This window comes from Charadrius vociferus, unplaced genomic scaffold, assembly GCF_000708025.1.
Source record: "Charadrius vociferus isolate BGI_N301 unplaced genomic scaffold, ASM70802v2 scaffold244, whole genome shotgun sequence".
Taxonomy (NCBI): Eukaryota; Metazoa; Chordata; class Aves; order Charadriiformes; family Charadriidae; genus Charadrius; species Charadrius vociferus.
In genome coordinates, this window is record NW_009648822.1 from 2,319,454 (window position 1) to 2,341,716 (window position 22,263).

Below are 22,263 nucleotides of genomic sequence, written 5' to 3' on the forward strand. Positions count from 1 at the left end.
CAAATTGAGGCAAAAATAATTATAAATAGCATTACGATTTACAACTGTCTGTTTAGCCAGCAATACTTATTCATATATAAAATTAACTTTAATTGCATAACTATAACTTTAAGTCCACCCATAGGAGCCTTAAACAGAAAACCACAACTGCATTGCCAAATAATAATTGTACATTGCTATTATTGCCTTTCCTCAGTCCTGCCATCCAAAATATGTGTGTTCCCACTGTCACCAGAGCAATTACATGTGCTCAGCTGTGTTGGAAGCATGGCATGTTAATGTGTGCTGACATATAAGCTTAAATTTTGTAATCTTTGGAAAATTTACTTTGAAATTTAGTAGGAATCTGTATCACAAGTCATCTATATATGCCTTAAGTCCTTTTTCAGTTCCTAAACGTGTACATTTAATGTTTCAAATGTGATGCTATGTTTTCCTGTCTGCGCAAATTTTGTTGGTGTGATTTAGTTGTTATAAGATTGATATAATTATCTTACTATATTAACATGTAACCGAGAGAATACAATTGTAATAGTTGTAGGTAGTTGTTTGTACTGGGGTGAATATTAATCACAGGGGGATATGAAAATGTAAAGAAACCAGGATGGTAATGTGGAGGCTTAAGTGGTGTTTTCTGTGCTTTGCTGTTGTAACAACACAATGAATAATAGACTTACTTTTTAGTCAATAAATATAACTCTGTGTCCTCTAAAGAAGTGGCTGTTGTTGGAGGAAAACCATAGTTTGAAGGAGGAATTGTTCCTATTGAGTTGATTTGGATGTACTGTTTTAGGTTGCGCAAAATGGAATGCAGTGCTCCTTTGAGCCAAGGAGATGTGAAACAGATGTAGGAGAAATAAGGATGCATCTATTTGATTTCCCCCCCTCCCCCCGTGTCTTTTTGAGATAAAGAGTTTGGTTTGTCAAGCTCATAGTCTTGCAAAATGGAGCACCTGCTCCTTACTTAAATACTTTTCCAATTTGAACTAATTAAAAAAGAAATGGTGAAAGGAGATCCAAGGAATTTGCTAGAAAATAAGCCTTAGAAACAGCTGTAGTGTGAACTTGTTGTCCATTTTATTCAATGCTTATGGCACTTCAGTATGTGATGCTATAGGTTATAATAGCACATTAATTTTAGGCAGATTTTCTATTTCAGAATAATTTGTGTTATATTAAATTGTTAGGCTAACAAGAAGGTCTATAGCCACTATGAATGACTTGGAATTAAAGCTGTCAGTTTTCCTGGCTATGTTCTGACTGTGTCTCTTGCATTGTGGGTCCCCTGGGATAATTAAAGTGTAGGAACACCAAATTTTGTTGAGCTGAAGTGGCTTCAGTTATCAAAATGCTCATCTCACTCAAGATGATGGTACTCGTGGGTGCATGTAGTCTGAAAACATCAAGGGAACAACTGAGGACAGGGAAGCACACAGAAGCTTGCAGGTAGTCAAGTGGCTGGGCACTGTTTTGGGACATCTTGTTTAGACCTGAGCACCTACATGTTTTGAGTAATGCTTCAGATTCCTATCCTCAGTTTTCAGGTTGTCGATTAAAATTCTTGTCCTTCGGATGATACTAAGAATTAATATGACCTGAAAAAAATAATAGTTATTAATACTTTCTGCTTGTATTCTCATCTCATGTGTTAGCTGACAGGACATAATTCCTTAAAAATAAGTTCATGATTGATTGAATTTCTTTTTTATGCTTATGTCCCAATAACTTGTTTTTCTATGGAAAATCCACGTCTCCCTTTCTAATTTAAGAGGTCCTATACTAAAATCTGTCAGAACTTACTGTTTCCTTCTAGCCATTTAGGGGGGTTAAGTTTTGGTTTTAATTTTTTTTTTTAACTTAACAAAATATTTTCTGATCTGCTTTAATGATTTTTTAAATTTTTTATTTAATGGTGATGAGGTAAGTTTTACCCTAGTTAGTGATGGTAATCTCTCGGCCTAATTTCATGTGAATTGACTTTGTTCAGGTTCGTTTAAGAGCATCCTGTTTTCTTCAATTCAAAGTCTAGTAGCGTGGCTTATTTTCAGGAAAGTGAATATCATGACGTTGCTATAGTTTCAGAGTTCCAGATGAAAATGAGCTTTTTACTCTAGATATGTCTGTCAGCTTTTATGGTCTTCACACATATCTCTGCTGTGAAAAATGATTCCTTAAAGGTGTTTTAATTCTAACCAACAATTTGTAAAACATAGTCTAACTGCATATTATGCATATAAGACATACTTTAGTTTATACCGTATTTCCAAGATGATCCAGTAGAACTGGAAAAAGGGAGTGACTGGCTAGAAGAGGCTTCCACACAAGAAGAAGCAGCATAAGGCTTACTGGTGCGGGAACTGGCTGAGGGAGGGTTTTGCAACAGGTACGTACGCGTGTGCAGAGGGCGGATAGGGAGAAGTAGACTACGTTACACAAGGAGTCACCAAATGACATCAGTAGAATAGATTTAAGGACTTCTCAGTTTGGGACGTGCGGTGTGGAACTTGGTGCCACAAGTCACTATGCAGCTCAACAAATTCCAGACAGGTTCAGAAAGGGATTGGGCAAACTCATCTAAGTTTTGAAAAATGGTGGCTTCAGAAAATGCAATCCCTGTCTCAGATTATCCGCAAGTTGCGTAATGCTGGAAGCCAGGAAGGGTTTAGCAGTGTGAACATCAACATTCGGTTGCCTCACTCCTCCCGCTTGTATAAGCAAGCAGCCACAGTATGAATTGAAACAAGCCTATAGTATTTCTACATATAACCTGTTAGATTAGAAAATTATCTTAAAATTGTCTTTGCTTGATGGCTAGTAGGATGGATCTTTCAAGGATCTAGGTTAGTCCAGCTTCTATGACGTGCTTGCTAAGCACCCTGTTGTGACAAAAAGGCCTAATGCTTTTTTGGGAAATTTCTTTTTAATTTTTTTTCCTTATCAGCTATCTTCCGAGGTAGTTTACTGCTTGTTGTTATTTCCAGTGAATGTTCGGTAAATTAATGCTGCCAAGTCTGTCTGTCTTTTTTACTTTCAGTCCAAAGACTTTAACGCTTCTGTCTTTCAGCATCCTGGTCTCGACCTCAATTAAAAAGTCTCAATTTAGGTTTATTTTTCTTCAGGGTGTCTGTATGGCAGCGTGGATATATTCTGCTCTATGGGAACTTGCTGGAACACCCTGTAGCTCCCCGAACAGAGGAAATAAGTGGGCTGAAGTAAACACCGCCCACCGGATCTTGTTCTAATACATGCTCAGAACGCAGCATATGGAAGCTATTTAAACCCATACCGCAGTAGTATTTCACAGCCTTGCAAGACAGAGCTAGGAATCATTGACATACCTGGTTGACTCTCAAGATTTGAACTTAAGTTAATGCTTTTAGCTAGATAGATAAAAATAATTGCATTTGGCCAAAAAGTGGTCTGCAGTTGTCTTAAATTTGAAATGTCATTATATCTTGAAAAAGTTTATTTTGTCATATCCGCATATGTATTATCTATTTGTTTATTTACTTTTACAGAAAATATAATGGTCATATTGAAAACAAACCCCTAACCATTCCAAAAGACATTGATCTTCATCTGGAAACAAAGTCGGTGACTGAAAGGGACACTATTGGTAAGAATAAGTGGATGCAGACGATAGTATATTATTTCAAATATGTCCTTATTCTTTCTATCAAGTGTTTATTTACAGTGAATGCTGGAATATCTTTTTTTATAGACAATGAATGAATAGAAGTACAACTGATGATAAAGTTAAATGAGAAGGCAAGAATTATGGATAAGTCTCCTTTGTTGTTCCAGGGTTGACATCTTAATAGCACTGTTATGGGAAAGGAGGAGTAGGTGAAATCCAGCATAAAACACATCTATTGTTGGATCAGGCATCCATAGCAATATAAGACAAGACCCAAAGGGTGACATCATAATCTATTTGAAATAGAGATCAAAAGTTTGTACAAGAAAATGACTATTGGCAAATGTTGAAACATAGTTTCTGCTCGGCAAATGTTGAAACATAGTTTCTGCTCATCTAAAATAGGAAATATGCCGTAGCATTGAAACCTGGACCTATCAACCATGCATCTGAAATGTTGAGGTAAAATGCTTAGAAGCTGAAAGTGACAGTACCAAAATAAACAGCATTAAATGTTTTGGAAGTTGCTATTTTTTTAAATGGCAATTTTTGATTCTTTAGTCATAACCAGTCATTCTGTTAGAGAAAACCCATATATGGCTATGTATGTATGTGTGGTATGTATTTTCTTTGTACCTATGTTTTTATATGCATGTGTTCTATAGATAAGTATAGAAAGGAAGGAAGCATAGTCCTATGCAGGAGATTTCACAGCTTACATTATTGGTGACAATGTAGAAAATACCTTTAACAGAAATGCACAGCTTTTTGAAGCTGGCACATAAATAAACAAACCATTCACAAGTTTCAATTAGTGTTATTTTCTTGAAATTATAGAGTGTAACTATCTCCCTGAGTATTTACAGATACTGACACAGCATAGGGTTTAACTGTGTTTAAAAAGTTGTGTATACAAACTTTTGTTGAGTCTAACCAGATAAGCATTTCCAAGTCCTATGTTTACTTTGAAATAACTGAGTTTGGCTGATTTCATGTGTTTGATGTCAGGTAGTAGTCAACAGAGAAGTGCTCAGTAATGTTTTGTGACTTTTTAACTGTATAGATGTAGGAAAGGTGTTTGGGAGGGATGGGCTGCACTTCATTGTCGCAAATTGTTCTTTGCAGTTCCCAGCACCTGTGGGAGCTTTCTCTTAATAAATCACGCAGCCTGCATGCAAGACAGTATGACCCTCAGTTTTTACAGTGGAATTTACACAATGATTTGTTGCTGTACAGGAGCTATTAACAAGACCTGGAAGAACAGACCATCAGCATCTTAGATGTTTTTTTAAAGGAAAAAGAGGAAGTAATCATAGGTAGTATTTTAAATGATTGCCAATGAGCCTTTAATGTTTAACAGAGTCAAAAAACCTCTTACCTGGAATTGCAGCTAGACTTAACTGGAAAACCATTTTCTGTTGTGATTTTGATATTTAAATTAAGTCTGCTTTTTGAATTTAGGATGTTAACATGTAAAAGCTGAGATGATAAAATAGTAAAATCTTGTAGCCTTGTAAATTTGAATAGTAATCAGGTATTGAATTACAGAAGTGAAGAGTAACGTTCAGGTTGTTGAGTCAAAAAAATGTGGCTTTTTTGCTGTTGCTCTTCAGTTGGGTGATCTGGGTCTATCTAGACCTCAGTTAATTGAAAACATTTTTTAATTGACAACCCATTCTATGTATGTCAGTAACTGCCTTAAAATATCAAACCCTTAACATTTGCAAACTTGTATTTTTCAGCTTTGCATTATTTTCCGGAATATCAGTGGTTGGTGGATTTCACTGTTGCAGCTACAGTTGTGTATGTGGTGACGGAAGCCTATTACAGTATTGTGAAGCCCTCACAAGAAATGAATATCAGCGTAGTGTGGTGTCTGCTTGTCTTGGCTTTTGCAGTGTATCCTTTTCTGTTTTCTTAAATCACTCTGTTCCAAATAGTTTACATCATTCTGCAATTCATATAAAGCTCTGTATTGTTGATTGGCAGGATACACAAATATTTAGCATTTGGAAAAAGGAGCATGTAAACCGGTGCCATTGTTGGGTAATATATGTGCTGATAGCAATAGCTTGTTAACATTAATATCAAACCATTTATGGAAAAAAATACATACATGTGAACATATGGGTAGTGTTCGTCTGTAGTATGTAGTCGTTCTAAACTCATTTGGTTTTGCCCAGTTTGGCAATCAAAAATAGATTTCTTTACAGGAAGTATTTACAGCTTTTGGAGGAGCATGCAATTTACTGCACACTGCTTGTTTTCAGTATGTTTAGTCTGATACTTGCTGAACAAAATAGTACAGTAATGTGTATACTAATTTATTGCAAAGATACATGCATGAATTCATAATTTTAAAATATATTCAAGACACTTTTGTGAACTTTACAGAAAATAAAATGTGTAGACAGTTGTAGGAGCTGAGGTGGTACGGAAGCAGAGTGTTTGGAAAACGGGCAATATCAAACCATAAAAAGAAGCAGCTGTTTTGTTTGTTTTTACTGGAGAAGGCAGTATCAGACATTGATGCTTGCACGGTAATTAACTGCTTTCCACATACCAATCCAGATGTACAATTTTGGGAGGAAAGTTGCCTTTTAAAGACGTGATAGGTGATAAAGCAGTGGAATTGAATGCGGGCCTGCAAGAGTGCAGGTTATGCAAAGGTGAGTTAGAAAATGAATTTCTGCAACTCCTCTGCTTCCTCAACAGCTGACAGCCAGATAGAGTGCTAAGTTAGGGTATATACTTGAATAATCAAAACTGATTCCTCTGTATAAATGCCTGTTCTTCAGTAGAGATTCTTACTGTGTTGTGGGGTTTTTTGGGTTTTCTTTTTTGGTGTTAGCAATAGCTGGGTGTGTTGTGTAAAACCCTTGAACTCTAATGCATGGTTATATTTGGCTAACAGTTCTGGATATGCTTAATGCTTGTCTGTACTTGATAATTATTAAGATGTGTGCTGCCTTTATGACAAGGACAGGAATTCTTTTTTTAAGTAGCCTGAAGTATAAATGATACCCAGAATTTTCCTTGTAGTGAGCAATAACTTGCTTTCCAGGCCAGGTATTTCTCCTTTGACTTGTGAGTGGACAGATCCACAGTCCAAAAGGTGTTTTTTCTAGTCTACTAGGTAATGATGGGAAAGTTGACATCTGGCTCTTGTGCACCTTATAATCATACTATAGCTATATTATAGCTAATACGTAGCTGTTATTGCACAGCCTTTGTTTTCTTTGTTTGAGTGAAGTCAGGAATTCTAATTTAATCTTGGCAGAGGGGATGAGAGAGAGGCAGCTACTGCTTAAGAAATCAGAAATGAAAGCCAACACCTTTGACTCCCGTTTTGAGGATGAGGGGGAGGTTAATAGAACTAACGGAAAAACAAGCTTCAAATACTAAAACCACAACGCACTCTTAAATATAATGGTGGCAATGCTCCATTTGCTTCATCTTTCAAATCTTGTGTAGCCAACTTAAATAATACTACAGTGATTGCAACTCTAGGTGAAACAGATTTGTGAATTATATATTGTAGGAAAATCTACTGCAATAATTCTTTCTTATAGTGGTATTTGAGTACAATCCTAATCACGGCTTTCATTTGCTCATCAATTCAGGGCAAAACCAAATGCAGAAATTAAAGATTAAGTTGCCTGGCAGTGTAAACTTTCTGTCTCAGTAGTGTGAACATGCAAATAGCTATGAATTGAGCCTAACTCAACATTTCCAGCCAGTTTTACCCTAATCTAGCTGAAGCACTTGAGATCTAATTGCACGTTTGGACCGGGAGGAGGTTGAAGCAGATGCAGTATTCCCTAAATGTTAGAAGCCCATAAGTTATATTTTCTCACTAGCCTTCCTACATGACCGAAGAGAAACAAGATCAGATAGAATAGTTTGAAAAGCAAAAGATCACGTGCCAAAAGCTAAATTTCATTTAACAAGCTGTGAACAGTTAATTGCATGCTTTAGCATTTCTGTACCTAGGCATGTATTGGCTAAGACACCGATATTGTTTTGAGTTTTTGGTAATAAGCTGAACACTTTAGAGAGGGAATCCTTAAGGACTTCTGTCAGTTTGTTGGGGTGAGAGAAAGGTTGGAGAAGTTACAGTTTAAAGTTCATGTGGCACTCCTAAAAACATGCAAATTTGGGAAAGCCCAGAGAAGAATGGCCTGATACGCAGGGCCAAGCCTTCAGAAATAAATAAATTCTGGGAAATAAGAAACCTGTATACAAGTGTAATCTTTTTTCCTTTTTTTTTTTTTTTGAATGTGTTATCAAACAGTAGAGCCTAAATTTTAGGCTTTAAAATGAATCGCTTAAGAAATGATTGTATGTTTTTGGATAGTTTGAAAGAGATAATGTAGTTGAACAGTCATTTATTAATTGTACAAAGGAAACAAATGGTCAGAACTTGTTTTCTACCACTATATACAACTTTTATTTACTCTTTTTTTTTTTTTCTGTGGCATTAAATAGACCTTGTTTTTATTGAAGGCTTCTCTACGTAGTAGGTGATTTTGTAAAAATCCATGTGAGGTCACTGCTTCCTAATACTGAATAGGGCTTTGCTTAATTACCTGTATGGTTTCTGGACTGATGGGATGTAGTAATGTGATCATGTGCAATCTGAGGGGTTAGTGGCAATGCAGAAGGCTGCAGCACCAGCAGGCAAGGCTGGTCTTCTAAATGCTGCCTCCAAGAAACATTTTTGAGTCTTCCTGAAACTACCTAGTCATTTAAAGATGTATTTTTCTGTTCTGCTAAAAGTAAGTGTTCCCTATCCTGGAACTGTTTATCCATACCAACTGTGAGGGTGGTATTGTTCACACTGCAGTCCAGTGGATGAAGGGAAGTGGTAGATCAGTAAATTTCACTGGCTACTTTTGGAAAATGTATCACTGGCATAGCAAAGGAAAGTGACAGTCTTAACTTGGCTGAAGGTTGATGTAGGGAAGTCAGCCATCAAATACATTAAAATACCCTCTAAGTCTGAAACTAATTTTTTTTCTACATACGTGCAATTAGAAAGAATATAGAGGAGTTTATTTGGTTTTCACTTGTGAATGCAAAAGTTTCATATATTTTAATAGAAACAGAAGGTGGATCTTTTTCTCTTCAACCATGTGCATAAATACCAGTGGACCATGTCATTAAAAAAATTCCATAATTGTAGCAATTTAAAAGATTTTTTTTTTTGGTAAAAGCGTATACCACAAATTCTGTAGGTGTATCACCTTTTGTGACCAAAAAAAGGTGATAAAAGATGGGGTAGAGAACCTGTTAGCTTAGCACTGTACAGTCCCAAATTATTTCTTTAGTAGGTCCTGAAACGTAGGTCAAGCAGTGAAGGGAAGTGATGAAGTGAGCCATAATGCTTTGATTTTCTCCATCCCTTAAAGAGGTAGCAGTGGTGATTATTCAACTAGCACAGGGTTTCAGTCACATATAGTTTGCATAACCATTAATTTATATATTGAGTTCTGAATCTGCACTATAACTGGAATTTACTGCCAGCATGCTTTCTTTTTCTTGGCTGCATTTTCTATGTCGAGATAGTCATCATCCTTTAGGGACAATCCATAGTTGAAAACATGACTTGTCTAGGGGGTTATGAATCTATTTATAGGTTAGGACTATTGATCACAAACTGTTATGAAGTCCTTTGTATAACTTCAAGATTTGAAATTAATGTGTTTTCAATTTGTGATTGACATCCCTAGCTCTAAAAAGACACTTGGTTTAAGAATGTATTATTCGAGAAACAGAGCTTTCCAGAACACAGTCTGTATGACCCATTATGTACCTTTTTTTAGGATGAGGTAAGTCTTCCTGTAGAAATATCAGTATATTTCTGCGGGGTGTGGAGGGACTCTGAACTTAAGAGTTATTAGATGCTGTGCTTAGGCCACTTCATTGTGTGCATGAGTACCTCTCTGCATATACAGGAAATACAACAATGTGTATGTTAAATATGTCTTGCTTAATAAAGCGCCATATTGTGTAATCATATAGTTTCTTGAGAGATTAACTGGTGACTGTTCAAATGTTTTACTGTATCGATACTCTAAAACATGTTTTCATGTAATCTACATCTTAAAATACTTCCAGTATTAAAAAAAGTGCAAATATGAATGAGGATATTATTGCATAGTGGGGAAAAAAAGAGTACAGTTTACACTTAAAATCTTCTTTTCCCATTTTATCTTTGGTTTTTAAAAGCAGGTGATTGCCAGAGTGATCTCCAGGTACTTTATTTAAATATGGAGTGGATATCGCCTGCCATTTGAAAAAGAAAAAATCGGTTACAATGGGCTGCAGTTCATAGTAATAAGAGTTGACAATATATCATGAAAATTTATCCTAATTTATCCTAATTTATCCTAACTTTGGAGCTAATTATGTTTAGAAATGTGTTAAAAAAGAGAATGTTTAATTTTAAAAGCAACTTGATTACAGAGCAGGTGATGTCTTAGATGTTCATATATGGGGCACTGGGGCTACATGAAAAGACTTAAGATATTGTGCCAAATTATATAGGGTTTTTTAAGGTCGGGATTTTTTTTTCTAAGATAGGCATGGGATTAATTTCTAGATAGTACTAAGCGTGCTGTTTTACTACCTTTGATGGCTGAGAAATCTCAAACACGTGCATGGGAAAGTAGAGAAATCCAGGAAAAACACCTATAGCTCCTCTGTGGTTAAAAATGTGTTTATTCGCTTCCCTGCCATTACAGTTGTTGCATTCAAAAGTAGTATTTTGGATTTAGAAATTAATTAAATCTTGAGTTGTGTAGTTTGAGGGAATATTTTTAATTTAGCTCAATGTTTTGCATTGAAGATAAAATTGTCTTGTTTTTTGTTTGATCTAACTTCTGATTGTGTAATCACTTACATTCGGACTGCTTTAATTCTCCTATATGGATAGTGAATATTGCTGCAATTAACTGTAAGCCTATATCAAAACTATACTCCAGAGTAGTTTATTCCTGGCTACCTATTATGTGATTATTGTGCTTTACGGTATTCTGTAATTTTAACCTGAAATTGGCTGAACAAGTTACTTTTTTAAAAAAAATTGCACATCATAGAACAGCCGTAGTGTAGATGACCAAAATACAGCTTTATAATTCTTAAATGTAGTTATTTTACAAACTTAATTTTCCTTGACCTTTTTCTTGTATAGTAAGGTACTGTTTTCATTGACTACCCATTATTTCAAAGTAGAGGATGGAGGTGAAAGATCAGTCTGTGTCACCTTTGGTTTTTTCTTCTTTGTGAAAGCAATGGCAATTCTCATTGTGACAGAAAACTATCTAGAGTTTGGACTAGAATCAGGTAACTCCCTTCTTTAGTGTTTGCAACAGCTCTAGTGATTGCACGACCTCAAAAATTCTATTTCCAGTCTTTTGGGTGTGTTTGAGAATATCTGTGTTAAAATGAGCTCTATATGGCATTTCTAAGAAATTTTGCTTTGGAATGCAGATTCTGAATGATATCCTGTATGTTTTCCCTGCTTTCTTTTAAATAGTGTAATCTTTGCCTAGGTTGTTTGTTAATTGTGTTTGCCTTCCAGTTTTACATTTAACCCATTTTGATTTTCCTAGTAAAGCAAAGCTCCTTTCCTGAACATCCCCCCGCCACACCCTACATTAACTTTATTTTTACAAACATTTTATTCATGTTCCTAATGTGTACTAACATCAGATGCTGATAATCAAGTTTTATTGAATTATGGCATATTAGTTAGCACATGAAAGATCTATGCTAGACATAAGAAAATTTGTTTAAAAGATGACCTGTTACCTAGCATTTCATTTCAAAACAGAGATTCTGCATTTGTGCTGTCATAAAATACATACAATATATGTGTCTCTGCAGGATTCTCGAATTTCTCTGAAAGTGCTATGCAGTTTCTTGAAAAGCAGGGTTTGGAATCCCAGTAAGTTTCTGGAAATACATTTGTCTGTTTTATGTGTGCATTTATAATTGAACCACTTGGATTTTCTTAGCAAGCATTTGTTTTGCATGTTTTGCTCTTGCATGTGCTTATCTCTATAATAATGTGAAGAGGTGGGTTAATGAAAGGGACTCATCAGCACTCACAAGTAACTTAAATTGCATCTGTGGTTTCTCTTTTTATTTTGGAGATAGTTTCTACCCTGACATTTTGGTTGTAGTTTATAAAATACAGTTCAAAACTATAAATATTTTTTTTTTCATGGTAATTCCCTTCAGCTTGAAACAGGCGATAGGTATTTTTTGCCATACCTGTGGTATGCAAGAGGGTGAGTGTGCAAAAGCTACAGATAGAGCTTGTGATACATTACATTTGAGGAGTAAATTTTGGCCCTCAGTCCTGTCTTTGGATTGTATTATTGTTTTCCTGTTATGCAAAAACATTTGCTTGCTACAGAACATCCAAGTTTTGTATAGACTGTCAGAGGAACATGCCATAGCTTTTGATATTACATAAACTTACAATCGCTGTCATAGACAACCTTTGTATATTGTAAAATGGATTTCTCTTAATATTCTTTGCTTATACACATGCTCTAAAATGCATTTATAGGGTATGTCATCACTGTGGGAGCACAACTTTGCATTTCTTGCTTGGAGGTTCTCAAGTGTCATGGAGAAGCTATGGAATGTATTTTTGAGGAGCAGAAGTTTCTTCAAAGTAGATTAGTGTGTCATTTATGAATCAACTCATGGGAAACCCTTAACTGAATCCCATGTGTTTCTTAGCCTTTCTTCACTCTCCTTTTCCTAAGCTGCTGCAAATTTACTAACTTCTGTATTAATTTTCCTATTAAGTGTTTAATTTTGAAGTTTTGCAGTGCTTTGGCTGTTTAAAGCAGCAATTGAGTTGATGATTGTGTCTCTTGGTTGTTGATATGACATAGATTGAGAAAGAATCTGAAACTCAGGTGGATCATGAGATTTGTTTTTGTTCCTCTTTAATCTGTGTTAGTTACGTGTCACTTGGTGTTTTTTTTAGTGTGTAATCCAGTGTTTGTTAATTCCGTAATTCAGTTGATCTTTGATATTTTTTTCCTGTAACTTTCTAATATATTCCATAGTTCATTAAAACAAACTATATAAATCACTTGGAAGATACATGTTAATTGGCCACATGTATGTTTTAGATAAACCTGTGAAAAACTGCAGTAATAACTGTTTGGTAGTGTTTTTTAATGGATAAAGGTAGAATGTAAGTAGTAGAATTTAAGTATCAATTTTGTCTTTGACCGTTTACACTTACAATGCATCTGTTCCTCTCTGAAAAACATAATCATTAAATTCATTCTATTAGTGAATTCTGTTACGTATTTTGTGGTTAATTACAATATAAAATTATTTTTTTGTTCTTCTCTACTAACAAACTTAAAATTTATAGACAGTAGCTTAGGTTTTTCTGCTTTTCTAGGAAATAAATAGGTGACTTTTTTTTTAATTTTAACTCCTGGGTTTTTTTACTTTAACTTCTGTTTGGTTTGTAATAATGTTGGTATTCCAGAGTAAAACTATAGAATACTGTTTGCTTTTTTTAATTAAATGTTAGATGCTGTTGAGTTGAAAGTAGTCTCTGATATCCCACCCCCCCAACTTTCTCCCCAAGAAAATGCTTATTTCCTTTCTTTTCTTTTAGGGGTCCTGTGTCTAAACTAACCTTCAAATTGTTCCTGGCTGTTCTGTGTTCACTTATTGGTGCTTTTTTGACATTCCCTGGCTTGCGACTGGCTCAAATGCATCTGGATGCTCTGAATTTAGCAACAGAAAAAATAACACAGTAAGAGAAAATATATGCACATAGGTATATGCTACTCAGTCTTAAATCTTTAATGTCTGAAAATAAACAAAGCAAACTCTTCCAACAAGAAGGTAGTGATTAAGACTTCTGTTGCTGCCTGCTTTCCGTATCTTCAGCAGACTTGCCACCTGCCTCTTTCTGCTCTGCCAGTCTGTTACGTTCTTTGCCTTGTAAGTAGAGTCCCAATTAAAGGAACTTTCCTTTCCTCCTGCAAGAGCTCCACCGTGAATGTTTCTGCTTACTGCTTCCTTTCCCCCATCGTATTGTTTTGGAAGTTAAGATAACTTTCAGGAAGCAGCGGTGAAACCACAGACTTTTTTTTTTTTTTTTTCCTCCCATCCCTACCTCCAGGGAGGCACGGAGCCTTTAATAAATTTAGGATAAGATACAAAGAAAAGATTACTCAGAGTATTTAATAAGTATCAGAAGTTAATACCAGTATGAAGGAATAATTTCACTACCAAAATCAAGGATGTCTGAAAGTGAAAAGTTTTCTCTGACTTAGCTATTTCTCTCCAATGTTCTCTGGTTAAGGAAGAAGTTCCAAGTGTCTTTCATAGATCTTGACCTTTCATGTTTAACACATGTTAATGACAGTTTCTGCAGCGTAGGGCATTGTGATCATTGAGTCTGGTCACTTTCCTATGAGAACCATTATATTTTTCTGATACAAAAATTATTTATGTTCAAACTGCATTTTTATTTTCTTTTCCCTGAAAAATGCCCAGCTTAAAAATTAGTCTGTGTTTAAAGTGGGTCCTTCAGTCTTGGTAAATTTATAACCCAGTAGTCTGTGGTATACTTACACTCAATGTAGTTGAGTGCATCCAGGTACAACTGCAAGCCTTTGGCTTGTCTTATCTGCTGTTGTTTCTGTCTCTGTGTAGACTGTGACGGAATCACTTTATAATCTCTTCTTTTCAGCTAAATAAACTACTTAGTTTTTCATTTTTATGGTTCTCATTATTGTAAGATTTCTTGTGCCTTTTCTGTAAGTGTCCTCTAATTTTCCAACATCTTCCTTGATCTGTGGACATGAGATCCTAGGCAGAAATATAAAATCTCTGAAACAGAAGTTCATTAATCATGAACTAAAAGGGTAATTAATATCTACTAGAATGGGGTTATGAAAAATAAATCTTCTCTAACTTAATGTTTAGAGGATACTGGAACTGGTTGTTGAAGATAACTTTGTGCAACACCAAGCAAATTATTTTCAAAAGTCTACCAATACTTTGACTATTCAACTAGAACAGTAAAAAAATTATGTTAAATGGATTAAAACTTGGTCAGAAATCAACATAAGTAGGTAATGCAATTATAAACAAAGAATCATTGTCAAGTGATAGGTTCTAATTCGCCTGAAGAGTTCTGTATTTTCCATTAGTGATGTGTTTTTATCAGTGAGTAAATCATTATTGACCGTTTACAGTTGTTTGACAGTGACTAAAGGGGTGTAGTAAATGAGGATGACTGATACAAAGCCCTCTAATTTGGGTTCAGGAGAACAATGCAGTCAAATACATGGTCTACTTTTAGAGAAAAACCCCACAACAACAAACAAACCAAAAAACCCACAAAACCCTAAAACCCCTCAAATCCCTAAAGCTGCCCAAAAAAGCCACCGGCCTCCAAGATCCCCCCCAAAACCAATGGGGGGAAAAAAAGAAAGAAAAAAACCAAACCCAACCCAAAAACTAAAAAGTCAAACCAAAAAACAGAAGAAAAAAAGCAGGGGACAAGCTCCCTTCCCCATTCCATTACAGAATGGGAAACTTAACTTACAGGGAAGACTGACCAAACAAGACCAAACAAACCAAAACAAACTAAGTAAAGGTTAATGATTAACTGCCACTTCATTAATACGTTCAAAATGATTCATGTGGTTCTTTTATGTATATAGGGGTTAAGTTTTTGGGGGTAAACAGAATAAAAATAATCTGGTGTCCCGTTTGGTTTTGGTAGCTGGTTTGGTTTTTCCTTCAGCAGCAGTGTCCTCCCCTGCATATATTTTGGAGTCTTCCTGATCAGTTGGTACCATTTTTGTACACATTCCCTCATTTTCCAGAGCCTGCTTAAAAAGTCTTTCTGCCTTTCTCCCTGTACTCAAATAAACAGAAAGGGATTCTCGCCACCCTTTGGCACACTCCAGTCCATTAACTCAATAGGATGTCTTAAATAAGTAGAAGCTCAGGTAAAATGCTTTCACAAGTTACTGAAATGCTGTGGACTGTTCTTTGATGCTGTTGTGTTCCCTAGCAACACTGAATAACGAGCAGTGCTTAGTTCTTATCGGAAACCAATGATTTAAATGTCTGTGTGATGACATCTTCTGAAACATGCAAACATTTTGATGGTTTTTAGAAGGCTTGATAGTTTGAAATCAGTAAGGTCTTGTGTTTTTTAGAATAACTTTTGATTACCTCTGTTTTTCTATAGTGTAGAAGCACTCTGGTTGGAGATGAAAGTATAGAGAAGCCGATTCTGTTAGTGAGGAAGTGTTGCACTAGCAAAACCACCAGAGCTACAGCATTGAAGTCTTCAATGGTTTTCATTTCATTTTAGTAATGAAAAATGATTGGGATAGGGGGTTCAGAAATTAAGAACGATATTAATTTCAAGAAAAACTCCAGGAAACTACTTCCTTGTCTTACATGTTGCTGTTTATTTTGTACTCGGAGATTGGAACAGAGTACTGCTTTTATGTTAACTGTGCAGTTCAATGCTCTTAAAATGGAATAGCTGTGCTGGCTATCTTTTTTTCTTGTCCGAATATCTTTAATTAAATGTAAGTACCAAGTTTCATTTAGTCAAGGTTCCTAAGAAAAATCTTCATTAAACTGGGAAATCTGACCTCTGAGAACTGTTTCCCCTGGTCTGTATAGATAATTAGATACAGAAATTATTCCGAGTACATTTTTACTAAGGCAAAAAAAATAGTAACATAGCAGCATATTTCCCATAATTATCCATCTGAGATGCTGACTCTCTAGATTACAGTGGTAATAGGTGTTATGCCATCATATGGAAATTTTCAACAACTGTCTTTTACTATAGTGTGGCATAATGTAGGTAGCTCCTTTGGTTAGATTGTTTGGCATAAATCAAGTTTCCATATATTCTAAGAGCACTTTTTTTAAGCCAGTGGGATTTCACAGTATGTAATATTACTGTTTTGTTGAAATGTAAGTCATACTTATAAAATAGGGAAGTAATTTTCTTATTTACCTTCTTCCCAACTATTTTAAAATTTGAATTTTTCCTTTTTAATCTGTACCCCCAATTTCAACAGTATAGTAATTGTTTGTATTTAACTTCTCCTTTTTTTTCTTTTGTTATTTCAGAACATTGCTACATATAAACTTCTTGGCACCTTTATTTATGGTTCTACTGTGGGTAAAACCGATCACTAAGGACTACATTATGAACCCACCTTTGGGCAAAGAGAGCATCCCTTTGTAAGATTCCCTTTAAAAATTCTTTCTGGGGTATTGAGAACAAAGCCATAAGTCTTAAGTAGTGCCCTGTGAAAGTCATAGAAATGTGAAAGACTTTAAATTTAATAGCATCTGATTTCAAAGATATTGTGGAAGTTCCAGCTGAGCTCTAAAGAGCTTCTGGTATTTCAGAAGATGGAGAATTAGTCGCAGAGAGTTGAATGTTAAGGTGGTGGTTCCCAAAAAGCTGCTATCTTCTGGCATCTCCTTGGCAATGATAGGTTGTCCTTCCCAGGGGTGGAATACCACCTCACTGCCACCTTCTGGAACATTGTATCTTACATACTGGTGTAGGAGAGGGGTGGTTTCACTTAAGACATTCGGGATACATTATCATGAGAACTGATCTATGCGATTTGTCTATGTGTGGATGAAGTGCATATGGAATTGATAGCTAAAATACTTAAAATGTAAAAAGGGAAAGACTTTTCAGGAAGAGTGATGTCTGAAATAAATATTGTCTAAGTAGCATAGGTGATTGTCATTGTCACTATTCGTCTAGATAATTCAAAACAGTACTATTCAAATATACTTTCAATAGGTATGATTGGCTGACACTTCTCTTGCTTTCTAGATCTAAGATGTGCTTCTAAGGTGACTCTGTGACCACTGAGCTATTACATAAAACATTGCAAATATACATATTTTGTGCTTCCATTTTGTTCCTCCTTTTATCTTAAAATGAGGGCTGATCTAAAACAGAGTATCTAAGGCAATTGAAGCACACATTTGCTGTCTAGAACTGTGTGTCTCAAAACCTGTAATTATCGGAGTGAGCTTTTTTTTTAGTGTCCTGTCTTTATTACTCAGAATTTAAGCATTTAAGAGCTGTTCTTGTTTACAAGTGGATACTAATCTGTATCTGATGCTGTAATAGGGCTGCTAAGAAGTGGCAGTAGAGAGAATCAGAGGGCAAAAGTGAATGTTACTTGCACATGGACTTCATAGCTGTAGATTGTGCGTTAAGTATTTTTGACAATATGCTTCAAGATTTCTTTACAGGTGATACAAACAAATAACTCTATAGCAGTACGTGACCTTTGGAAAATGGCATTACCCTTTTTTTTTTTTTTCTTTTTTTAATCCACAGAATGTCAGAAGATACATTTGACACCGTGAGGTTGTGGATTATAATCCTGTTGTGTGCTTTACGGTTGGCTATGATGCGTCATCATTTACAGGCCTATCTGAATTTAGCCCAGAAAAGTGTGGATCAGATGAAAAAGGAAGCTGGCAGAATAAGTATGGTTGATTTACAGAAAATGGTAAGTATGGTGGCACTGAGCTTACATATTTGGAGTGCTCCATCTGTACAAATGCTTTTTTTCCAGTTTATTATGTGTTCTGTGACACCGGAGCTGAAACCTGAATGAAGCTTTCTAAACTATATCTGCTATAGAAATAGCACCATTACAGAGACATTCTGCAAGCCAAAATACGCAGACATGTATCATCCTTATTATGCAGATAGCTTGCCTTACGTTATTCAGAAGTTGTTATAAAAGATCCCTTCGTGAATTGTTCTTTACAAATATGCACAAATATGATGTGTTTTTGTTTGGCATGAACAGATCTTGGGGAGTGCACAAGATGAGGGTGATCTGTACCTACAAGATGGGGGGAAAAAAAAGTTGAATTTAGATAGAAGGGTAAAATACTATTACCTAATCCCAACTATGATTTTTAAATTGGGGCAAAATTTAAGATATGAGGGGTTATAATTTAGAATAAAATGAGACATGTTTAATTCTGTCACACCACTCTTAAGCGCACTAGCCTAGTAACAAAATTATCTGCCCATCTTGTTACTGTGATATAGGAAAAATTTCTTTGATTTTTTTTTTTTTAAAGAAAAATAGTAAAACATACCATCAACAAACTGAGGAGGTAGACATTCGTAAGCTTGTTGTAGAATGGTGTTGCATGTTGCCTGCAAAATAAACTTAAATTTCTAGTATTGCATGACAGTCCTGCCTGATGGTCCTGCTCAGTTGGTGTGTATTGCAGGAGTAATATTGAAGTATGCCATAAGACAAAGATTCCTCTCTTAGGATTGTCACTGCTACTTATAAACTTGTCTTTGGCTTCACTGAGTATCTGAAGGTCATAACTGGACTACGCAGTAATTATTTACAAACAAAGGGGCCAGCAACTGGCTTCAGAAAAAAGGTTAGGAAACGAGCAGCAACTGGTTAGGATAGAACCATGCTGATGGCTGTTAATGCATAATTTGAGTTCTGGGACCTTTTATCCTATCTATAAAACAATAATGTCTTTACTGTGTGGTATTTCCTAAATCCATTTATCCAGTATTTCCATATCTTTTCTTTGAGGATACCATAACCAATATATGAAGTCCTGTCTTGTTTTACCAGCCATGTCTGCTTTATATTCTGGAACTTCTGCCAGTAAAGTCTTTCCTATCTGTCATCTTATAGCAATCATTACTTCTTAATTTGTTCTTTTTGTTATACTCCATCAATTATATTACAATATTTTTGTCCCATACTTTTTCTTCTGTCAGTGTGTTACTAATTTTTCTTCTCATGTTAGTTTTTTTGATGCTGGCTCATCATGAAGCCCTTTGAGGCTTTAGAGGTATTTCCAAAAATGTCACGTCTGCCTTCGTCTTTTTTGCTACCCTGTATTTTATTCTTTTCTAAAATCCAGTTAGCTTTATTTCATTGCTTGTTTCCTATTGATTTTATGACTTCTTTCCTTCTTTGTTTCGTCCAGTCTTTTAGGTCAATAGCTTATATAAAATACGTAATGTAACAATCTTGAGAAAGATGGAGCAGACTGAAATCCACTCAGATTTATCCCTTCCCCTGCTCCCAATGAGGCATAATGTATACCTGAAATAAAGACCATTTAAATGCTGTTATTGATCACCTACTAATGAAAAATCATCTTGTCATTGTTTTTAAAATACTGATGTTTCTCAATTGGCTATCTTAAAAATACCTTGCTTTTGAAAATGGACTGCAATATTAACCAAACTTTCATTTACTTTTTATGAGGCTTTGGACTGTGACTACTGGTGCAATTTTTAAATAGGTTTTAGTCTGAAATCACTGGGGACTTCAAAAACTAAACATATATTTATCTTTGATTCTGGTGTATAGAAGTAAGAGTCTTAGAAAGATGACATGCTGTTTGCAGAAGCAAAATTGGTTCTGTTTGTTTAACAGAACTGATGCTTTTAATTATTTCTTTTTGCCCCTTCCTCTCGGATTTGTAAATGTCCTGCAACTGGAGTTCATTATAGGGATTTCTTCGTTAGGTCTTTTGAAGAAAATATGTCACATACCAAGATGAGCATTGAAGCTGTTTTAAAAGTTTTCTAGCACAAGTACTGTTTTTTTAATAAATTGCTTGTTTTTTTCTAGATGTGTTCATAAAGGTTTGCTTTGGTCAGCCAGAACTCATGAATTACTTTCTTCTGTTTTCCCAGGTGGCTCGGGTATTCTATTATCTTTGTGTAATTGCACTGCAGTATGTTGCACCGTTGGTAATGCTCCTTCACACAACTCTGCTCTTGAAAACACTAGGTAGGCAAAATTGGATCAACAAAAATGTGTTATGTTCTACATGGGATTTTTATATTTTCAGCTTATTAAAGAGAATTAGAATGTATAAGTACTTGTGATACGGAAATACGTTGTAGTTTCCTACTATTTAAAACATACTGATGTTTGGTTTTTAAGCTGTCCTCTTCTGCTGATGCTTTTGTTATCTTTCAGTTATATGCTGATTTGTTTGATTTATTTCGGAGAAGTTGTGTAATACAACAAATTAAGCTGTTTACTTCTGTTGAAATATTTGTCTTTTGAAAAGTATTTTAAAAGTGAGCTGTATAAAGAATTATTGATTTAACCTTATGAGCATCTGTTAAATGTTTTTTTTTTTTTTTCAGCTTTTCAATCTTAAGTGGGCTTTTTGAACAGAAATTGTGAGATACAGGGTTTATTTCATTATTGGGAGACCTGATGTCACTTTTTTTCTTTCTTGTGAGGGATGCCTTTCACAGACTGCTGTGCAGTCACAGCATTCTTTTCGCAAAATGTCAATGGAAAGAGATAGGTTTTATTAGGCTGTGATTTATCCCATTTTGGAGTAGACAACTACACCTGGTGAGATGAATCATACCCAGCACTGACAGGGGTCCCAAGGCAATTGTATCACATGTAGGTGGTAGGATGTTGAAAGGTAAGATGAATCCCACCCTAATAGCTTACTACTATGATCAGGAAGCCATGCAGATGAATACAGTTAGCATTTATTAAGTTATAAAAATGTAAAAGTATTTTTTGTGTGTGTGAAAAGTATATCTAGAGTAATCTATAGAGTGATGGAAATAACAGAACTTGACTTTAATTCTACAAAAATCTGTTACTCGTTTCTTTTTAACAGGTAATTATTCTTGGGGCATCTACCCGGAACTGAATTCTGACACTCCAGTAGAAAGCAGCCTGCTTACCAGTTCAGTTTATTCTGAGTCTCCACCTGCTGATGGAAAGATGAAAGTAACTGTAGTACAAATAACAATGGCTTTGGGAAGCCTAAAGAATATTTTCACTCCTCTTCTGTTCCGGGGACTCCTGTCTTTCCTCACCTGGTGGATTGCTGCTTGCCTCTTTTCTACAAGCCTTTTTGGGCTTTTCTATCACCAGTACCTGACTGTGGCATGAACAGGCCAACTGACAAAGCAAGTTTGAGGTCAAATACTAGATACAAACCCAGGTACCCAACAGGAGATGAAGAGAAAAGAAGAAAACTATATATGAAGAGAAAACATATCAGAATTTTTTTTAAACACTTCCTCTGTGTTCTCAGGGTGAATATTCTTATAATGTTTAAAATCGCAAATGGGTTTGTTATTTTTGTTACCCAAGTGGTAGGTAACTAATTGAATTATGGTGTTGCGACTGACTGACATTATTGTGTGGCAGGTGGTGGTGAGCATGCTGAAAAGATATGTCCTCTGTCTGTAAACAGCAAGACGACCTCAAAACTTTGTTTTAAACATCAACAGTCAGTGGCTGAACTGTGTTAGAAGGGTACTGGTTATAGTGATGGTGGCTGCCTATCAATTAAATCTTGAAACTGAGCCATACAATGGAAGGAGTGAGGGGATTTAAAAAAAAAAATTCTGTTGGATAGCTATCGATCACTTTTCTCCATGAAAAATGAAATAATCCAACAGGACAAAAGACATACTGTATATTACAGTAAGGAAAGTTGTATAAAATATAAATTTAACAGAAATAGATGTATGGACCTGGCAGGTATTGCTGCCTAAATAT

The 22,263-nt window shown here is 35.4% G+C and overlaps 1 protein-coding gene across 1 annotated transcript in view; it reads left to right on the forward strand.

Annotated features, from left to right (window-relative positions):
- TMEM161B (transmembrane protein 161B) overlaps window positions 1–21,648 on the forward strand; it is a 29,026-nt gene extending 7,378 nt beyond the window's left edge. Inside the window, exons 3-11 of the mRNA XM_009886860.1 lie at window positions 3,519–3,616; window positions 5,380–5,536; window positions 10,833–10,984; window positions 11,528–11,588; window positions 13,299–13,439; window positions 16,805–16,918; window positions 18,048–18,222; window positions 20,412–20,508; window positions 21,371–21,648. Of these exons, the coding sequence (XP_009885162.1) occupies window positions 3,519–3,616; window positions 5,380–5,536; window positions 10,833–10,984; window positions 11,528–11,588; window positions 13,299–13,439; window positions 16,805–16,918; window positions 18,048–18,222; window positions 20,412–20,508; window positions 21,371–21,648 (1,273 nt within the window). The remainder of the gene's footprint in view (window positions 1–3,518; window positions 3,617–5,379; window positions 5,537–10,832; window positions 10,985–11,527; window positions 11,589–13,298; window positions 13,440–16,804; window positions 16,919–18,047; window positions 18,223–20,411; window positions 20,509–21,370) is intronic.
- Window positions 21,649–22,263: the final 615 nt, after the last annotated feature.